The 8284-nt window shown below is 44.3% G+C and overlaps 1 protein-coding gene across 1 annotated transcript in view; it reads right to left on the bottom strand.

Moving 5' to 3' along the window:
* Positions 1 to 2918: 2918 nt before the first annotated feature.
* Pigk (phosphatidylinositol glycan anchor biosynthesis class K) overlaps positions 2919 to 8284 on the bottom strand; it is a 79447-nt gene continuing 74081 nt past the window's right edge. The window contains exon 11 of the mRNA XM_006989510.4: positions 2919 to 3366. Coding sequence (XP_006989572.1) covers positions 3250 to 3366 — 117 coding nt within the window. The 3' untranslated portion in view covers positions 2919 to 3249. The remainder of the gene's footprint in view (positions 3367 to 8284) is intronic.

Below are 8284 nucleotides of genomic sequence, written 5' to 3'. Positions count from 1 at the left end.
TAGTAGACTGGCATTTAATAGAGGGATGTGGAGAAGGGGATGCTTAGATGAAGCCATATATACACAGCCAAGAAGAATGGACAGCTGAATTCAAAAACCATCAACAATTTCCAGAATTTAAAATCCTGAATCATGACATGACACTAGTGGAATTCAGGTGTTTCTGGTACATGGACTGCTCTCACCCAATGTGAGGTTGAACTGTTGACCTTGTGTACAACCTACTTCACAAATGAGTCTGTCAGATACGATAAGCCTATAGGCTGAAGATGATGCCCCAACACTGTGGAGAAACCTCAGGTGACTGTCCAGGCAGCTGGCTGTTTCTGTCAACTCACAAAATTTTTGGAAGTTGCTTTTGTGCACTTCTTGTTTTTATTTTTGTTAGCTAATATTATTTCCTTCTTGGGTCTCTGAGGGAGTTGAAGATTAGTTAGTTATAGTTGAAGATTAATTAGGATAGAAAGTGAATTAGATACATTTTGGACTTACTAAAATAGGATAGATAAGGGAATTATTTTCTGATTTGTCAAATACATCGTTTAGGTATTTGTTACTTGTATATATTGTATATAGTTATTGTACTTTTGTATATAGTTTTTCTTTTGTTAGTTATAACCTTTTGCCTTTTTTCTTTTTATTAAAATAGAAAAGGGGAAATGTGGTGATATTTTATTTGTACTGAAATGTGATTTTAATTTTATGTTAATAAATAAAGTTGCCCTGGGGTCAGAGCTATTAGAGCCATAGTAAGAGCGTGGTGGTTAGAAGAGCTAGGTAGATTTCTGTGTGTTCAGGGATACAGCCAGTATTGGAGACATACGCCTTTAAGACCTGGAGGGCGGTACTTACAGGCAGTGATGAGGCAGTCATGTGGTTGGGTTTACAACCAATGAGAAGGCAGAACAGAAAGATTATTTAAACAGGGACACAGGAAGTACCTCCCTCTCTCGGGGAAGCTAGGAGCACTGCAGGAGGTAAGATTTTATCTCTGAGCTCTGACCTCTCGGCTTTCTCTTTTACCTTGGCTCTGTGTTTCTTATTTTAATAAGACGATTGGTTACATCTACAAGGATGTGTTTCTTTACATTCAGACTAAATGACTCTGGCTCAAGAGCAATCCTCAGGCCTATGTTCCTCTTCCTCCACCCAACATGTTCTCCATGACCTTGTGTGTGGTCTGATGGAGACATGATCAGATTGGCTCTTCCTGCTACCTACTGGCCACTCTGTGTGTCCCTCCCTTTCGGTGCTCACAAGGATGCTTCTTTATGCAGGCAGATAAAAATTTCCTTTTATTTTCTTACATAGCACACCAATAAAAATGTCAATTAAAATAAAGACTTGCTGGGTGGTGGTGGCGCACACCTTTAATCCCAGCACTCAGGAGGCAGAGGCAGGCAGATCTCTGTGAGTTTGAGGCCAGGCTGATCTACAAAGCGAGTTCCAGGAAAGGCACAAAGCTACGCAGAGAAACCCTGTCTCAAAAAACCAAAAAAATAAATAAATAAAATAAAATAAAATAAAATAAAGACTCAGAGCTAAAGAAACCCCAATATTACTTGCACTAGTCAGGGAGGTGAGAATCTTTTGCCTGTGAAAGCATAAATTTTGCTTATAACAACAAGATTTTAAGTGCTAAAAGGTAAAGAGACTCTGTGGGTTATTAATTCTAGAGCAGTGGTTCTCAACTTTCCTAATGATGTGACTTTTTAATACAGTTCCTCATGTTGTGTTGACCCCCAATCATAAAACTATTTTCATTGCAACTTTGTAACTGTGGTTTTGCTACTGTTATGAATCTTGATGTAAACATCTGATGGTCTGAGGTGACCCCTGGGAAAGGGTCATTCAACATGCCAGGGGTGGCGACCCACAGGTTAAGAACCACTGTTCTAAAGTCTTTACTGCATAAGTTTTCTTTATTGTTACCAATAATTAAGATAAACAAAACAAAACAAAAAAAACCACCTTTGTAAAGAAAACAGATGCATGCAGGTTCTTGGATAAAATGTGTAAAGTATCCCCTCAGACATGAACACTAAACCCACAGGCACATTCCCACCCCAGTGCCACCCCAGGATGTCAAGGTTTGAAAGGGAAAGGAGTTTCTGAGATTGACCACAAAACACAAATTCAGCCCTCCTTCCATCACAGAAAAATTGTAGAGATGATTGACATTCTAGAAGAGACAGTGTGGGGTGTGAACTCCTACATCCTATGGAGTACAAAGGGATACTCAGTGCCGTACAGGATCAGGGCCATAAGTGCATGTGCACACCCCATGCACGTCATCCAGGTTATGGGGCTGTCCTCAGGGAAAGCAAAGATCCAGCTAGTTAGCAGTCTGTTTTTTTCAGGACAAAAATTGAAGAAGATACAATACTAGAAGCTCACAGAATGCTTAGAAATGAAAAATAAAAGGGCATGTTTCTCTGAGCACTTAACACAAGAAATTCTCAAAGGCTCAAATTTCCTAGATGGACATCTACCCAAGTCCTTGCTTTCATTTTCACTAGCAATTAAACCTGCAGAATCCCAGGAATGGCTAGGAGTCAGTGGTACAGTCTGGAATGAATAAACAAGGTCAGGGTCCAACAGTAGATCATCATATGAACACTACATGTCCACAGAACACATACCATGGTGTTTTTGTATTTTCTTTTGTTTGTTGTCCAGGCTGACCTTCAATCCTGAGGGCTCAAATGATCTTCTCAACTCAGCCTCCTGAGCATTTTGGACTATAGGTAAGTACCTCCATGTCTGGCTCACAAAGGATTCTTGAAGAATATCCAAGGAGGAGGAAAAGGTTAATAATATGTGGTAAAAACAAAAAGATTATGAAATGGTTCTGTATGAGCTGGGCTTTGGGGAAACAGGTGCATAAATAAAAAGAGCAAGAGAACACACAAAAACTATTAACAGTTACCTCTTTTAGTGGTAGTTAATACCTTCACAATTCTTACTTTTACAATGAAAAGAGGATAAAAAGAATCAATCAGTATTTTCCAATGTCATTGTCCCACAGTTTCTAACACACACATGCACAAACACAATGAAAATCACATTTAATGGCCAATAAACAAGTACATTAACAATATCTTTTAAATGACAAAGTCAAAAGTTCACTAAACTCATTTTTCCTAATTTCTTCCCAAATTTACACAAAAGCAACATATTTAAAACCATGAAAACCCATGTTTTTATCCAAGGCTGCAGTTCTCCTTTGTTCTTCATGCATCCTTGGGTCTAAAAGATGAACTTCATGTGCTTGATTCCATAGGTCTTAAAGAAGACCATGAGAATGAGCGCCCACAGTCCCAGGATGAAGCCGCCGGGAGGGTGCCAATCTTTCGGCTTCGGTTTCTGCAAAACAAGGACAACACAGCCGGCTTAAGAGCAGATGGAGAACGCAGCAGCGGGTAAAGTCAATGCGGTGGGAAAGAGAAAGTGCCTGGTGCTGTTGTAAGAGGGCGGGTTTGGATGAACACTGGGACAGCAACAGTGGGAAAGACGTCAAATGAGAGAACTATCAGGAGGAGGGCTGACTGCTGACAAAGGCCAGCTCCTCCGAGGGCTCTGCCCTGAGCCCCAACGCCACCGCCAGCGCGACACCAGTGTGACCACTAGTGCGACCACCAATGTAACACTAGTGTGACACCAGTGTGACCGCCAGTGCGACACCAGTGTGACCGCCAGTGCGATACCAGTGTAACACCAGTGTGACCACCAGTGTGACCACCATGCGGACACCGGTGCGACCACCGGTGTGACCACCAGTGTGACACCAGTGTGACACCGGTGTGACCTCCCCTCGACTTACTCCGCAGGGAAGAGCCTGTCACTGTTTATTTCTTCGTTGGGTTCAGTTTTCTGTGCCTCCTCTTTCCTGTGGAACTATGGTCCACGAGGGCCGTGCTGCTGAGAGGAAGCACTCACACATCACACTCAATCAACCCCACGTTCACCCCAGCAGGAGCAGCAGCAGCAGCAGCCACCTGTCCGGCGGCAGGTGACCTTGGTCATGGCTTCCCTCCCCAGAGAATACCCTTACCCTGGCGTGCTTCCTCAAAACGCACGGACCAAACGATGCTAGCCCCCAGACAGTTCCCAGCTGAACTCTCACAAAGCTGAGGTCCCACCCCCTCCTGCCCACCCTTCAGTTACCGTTCTTGCCTATCTCCATGACAACCTGCTGAGGTCCACCTTTTCTCTAACACAACCCCACAGTCCACAGCTGTGTCGTGTGCGCCTCTATCTAGACTGGGGTTCTCAACCTTCCTAATGTCTGACCTGTAATACAGCTCCCTGACCATAAGATTATTTTCATTGCTACCTCATAACTGTAATTTTGCTACTGTTACGAATCATAATGTAAATATCTGTGTTTTTTGATGGTCTTTGGCAACCCCTGTGAAAGGGTCCTTTGACCCACAAAGGGGTCGTGGCCCACAGGTTGGGAACCACGGATCTAGAGTCACTGTATAGCTCTTCTCCAACACACCCATGGAGGAGAGCCTCAGCTCTTCATGTGTACCTGTTTAGAAAAGACCATTGCTGTGTCTTCAACAGCTGCATTCTGGCCCTGTAACTGGAGGTGTGTGGGACTAGTATGTCTCTATGTGTCAACTTACTTAATGTTGGCCAGGACAGTAACAGCTACAAAATGGGAATCAACTTCTGTTAGTTTGAATTAATTCATCAAACTAAAACAACAAAAGCTTTCCTATTTTCATTTGGATCATGATAAGTTTTAAGAGTTTTTAATCAACTATTTAACATGAAGTAAACTGATAATAGTTTACTGGTACATTCCAATTTCATTCCTTTGTCTGTTCCTACAGTCTTCTTCCAGAAAGGTCTCTAATATCTGATCCAAGAATATTAAATCCAAAGTTGGCAATAGTGTTATATATCTGTTCCTGGCACTCAGGAAGCAAAAGCAGGAATTTGAGGCTGGCCTGGCCTACATAGCAAATTCCAAGGTAACCTGGGCTACATAGTAAGATCTTGTCTCAGAAAGAAATGTATAGAACAAATGAAATAAAAAAATTTAAAATGTAATTTTCCTATTTACTTTCTACTACAAGTATCTAACAGGGGTTTGAGCTGTAGCTGTGTTTAAACACCTGCCTAACATGGGTTTAAACATAAGCCCTGGGTTCATGCCCCAGCAACACACACACACACACACACACACACACACACACACACACACACACATTACACATGAATGTGTACACATGTACACATGTGCACAAGCACACACATGTGTGCACACACGCACACACGCACTCAGAGGTGTGCACGCACACACCCACACACGCACACACTCATACACACAAAGACTATTTGATGGGTTTGCTCACCTATGTAATGCATCAAATGAAATTTTAAGTGCAGCAATTCTCAGACCACTCAACCATTAGAATTCTTAGAAGTCATGGTCTCTTCACACCATGCAAAACTAATTTTTTTCTCTCAAAGGTCTAGAATGATTAATATAAAGCAGTTATGATGAACGTAGGTAATATCAATGTCACAGAAAGACTAACGTGTTAACTAAGCATGATTGTTGCTCTGCCCATCATTGTCCTTTGCTAGCAGTCAAATAATTGAAAAGATTATGGAAGCCTCACAAGGCTTCATTCTCTTCCACACACCGAGCAGGTTACAGCTCCCAGTACAGCAGAACACCTCACACAGCCTGCAGGTGAACTGGGGTCTCTGATTCATAGGACATTTGAAAGCACACACACATTACTCTCCTAGGAAAATTAAACAACTATTCAAAATTCAGCACTAGGGTAAACTCACCAGGGGCAGTAGGACCCAGAGAATCCTTCTATAAATCAGATTAGCAGCTTTGGTGCTGAAAGGGCCCAGGGGGTGATTCCAGGGTGTGAGTTCAGTTCCACCAGAAGATCAGAGAAACAACAAGTAGTCAAGAGCAAACTAATTCTGCAGCTGGGGAAAGGACTTCTGATGATACGGTTTCCCCGGCATTCAATTTCAATCTTATGCTCTGAGGCCAGAAACGGTCGCCAAAGTGAAGTCAATGTACGCGAAAACAGCATCTCTGTAAGTAACTACCATTCCTCCAAAGACTCAACAACTACCCGTGACGGTTGTGATGTGCTCTTCCCAAAGGGAGCCCGGTGAGTTGAGCTCCTGGTCCTTCAGCCTGTGGACAGGGGACCAGAGAGGAAGCGGGGCCTAGGGTTCCTCCAGAGGAAGCTTTGACAGGAACAGTAGAAGATGGGGGGGGGGACGACGACGACGGGACGGACTTCATGTATGTGCGCACATACACTCGCACAATCATAAAACACGGCACAAACCAACAAAAGCAGCAAATCTCAGCTTTCGAATCCCACCATTTGCAGTGACAGTTTTAACTTACTATGCATTTGGTACATCTGTTTGGTAAAATGTGGAAAATCCATTCATTAAACTGACTTTGGACTAAGTTAAGAAGGTGTGTGACTCGATGCAGCCCTTCTCCGCCTCCTCACCACAACCCTATGCAAAGGCACAGAACTACACCACACCTCCTCCCAGATCCAGTTAACTTCCCCAGGAGACCCACGTGTCTGCCCTGTCTGCAAGTCCTAAACCCTAGGACACAAGGGGACGGGGGCCACTCGCTATGCTGAGGACGGCTTGGCCATGAGAAATGCGGCCCTGCCGAGAAGGGCATGAAGGCCGCTGTCTTCCTGCCTGCCATTTCTGCAGTGGACAGCTGGATCTACGAGGCAGCTCAAGCTCCCGAGCAGCACGGCTTGTCATATGTCCATTTACACACAACACCCAGAACCCACGGGACACTGCAGAGGGTACTGACATTCTAGAATATTCAGACACGTAGATTTCATCTAGACAGAGGAACAGACATCCATGTGTAAGTTATCTTCCAGGGGAAATACAGCATCAGCCCTGTCAGCCCTGCCTGGAAGGAGTGTGGTTTTTCCTACCCATTTCAACTTCTCTAAGGCACCCAAAGCATGCGTGAGTGGCAGGCAGCAGAGGACCCTGGTTTAGTTCCACTGCTGCCTGCCAGACCCTGGGAGCAGTAAAATCCAACCGTTGGACACAGATTTAAGAGGACATTCACACTAGGGCACAAAGAAACACCCACACTCTGCTGAAACCCAGAACTCCCGCAGCCAGGGGGACGTGGAGACAGGAGAGTCCGCTGGAGCCTGGTGGGCTACTTAACCTGGACTATGCCCACCGCAGCACAGACAACAGGGAACCGTGCCAGAGCAAAGGAGACGGTGAGAATGGGTGCCCTGCACGTCGTCCTGTGAGCACAATGTGTGTGGCAGCACATGGGCCCCCAATAGTAACAAATAAAACAGAATAAAGAGAAAACCATGAAGAAAATTATGAAGAAAAATGGCCCACCCACTGAAAAAGAGATACATCCTGAAGATGCAGGGAAGATACTTCTAAATAAAATTTCATAAGGAACCACAATATAATTCAGGAAATTAATATTCAGTATGAATTTTAATAAAAATGAGCAAAAAAATAGAAAATACAAGAATTATCTAAAACAGTGGTTGTCAACCTGTATGGTCGCAACCGTTTGAGGGTTGAACAAGCCCTTTCACAGGGTCCCCTAAGATCATCAGGAAACACAGATGTTTACATTATAATTCACAACAGTGGCAGAATTACAGTTATGAAGTAGCAACAAAATAATTTTATGGTCTGGGATCACCACAACATGAGGAAACGTATTAAAGAGTCACAGTATTAGGAAGGCTGAGAACCACTGATCTATGAGGAAGAAAACAAAGACAACAGGCTGAGCTCAAAAGGAAGCCAGCGGCATAATTTCCTAAGAGTAAAACTAAGCCCCACACAGGCTAGGGAGGAACACTGTGACCCCGGGTTTTCATCCCCTGGCTTTCTAGCAGGTCATATAAGGAGGGGCGTCTGCGGGGATGTAGGTCAGTGGTAGGCATTTGCCCAGGATGTGTAAGGAAGGCCTTGGATTTGACTGTCAGGCTGGGGCAGGGGGGATGTCTCTGCATGCCTGCTGCTGGAATAGGCTGGTCCAGAGACTGCTCTTGGTTAGGAACACAACACAGTGTGACGCCGGGAGGTTTTGCTTGCTCCTGTGCTCTCTTAGACACCTGCTGCAATCACGAGAAAGCCCAAGCTTCTGGGGGAAAAGTGGAGAACAGCCATCTCTGTAGCCAAAGCACAGCCAGGCCACCTCGCTCACCTCAGGCAGGCCAGGGAGAACAAAGGACTCTCCAGATGAATTCAGCCC

The sequence above is a fragment of the Peromyscus maniculatus genome, chromosome 6 (assembly GCF_049852395.1).
Source record: "Peromyscus maniculatus bairdii isolate BWxNUB_F1_BW_parent chromosome 6, HU_Pman_BW_mat_3.1, whole genome shotgun sequence".
Taxonomy (NCBI): Eukaryota; Metazoa; Chordata; class Mammalia; order Rodentia; family Cricetidae; genus Peromyscus; species Peromyscus maniculatus.
Note: the sequence above shows the minus strand (reverse complement) of the source record. Positions and strands in the feature narration are given on the sequence as shown.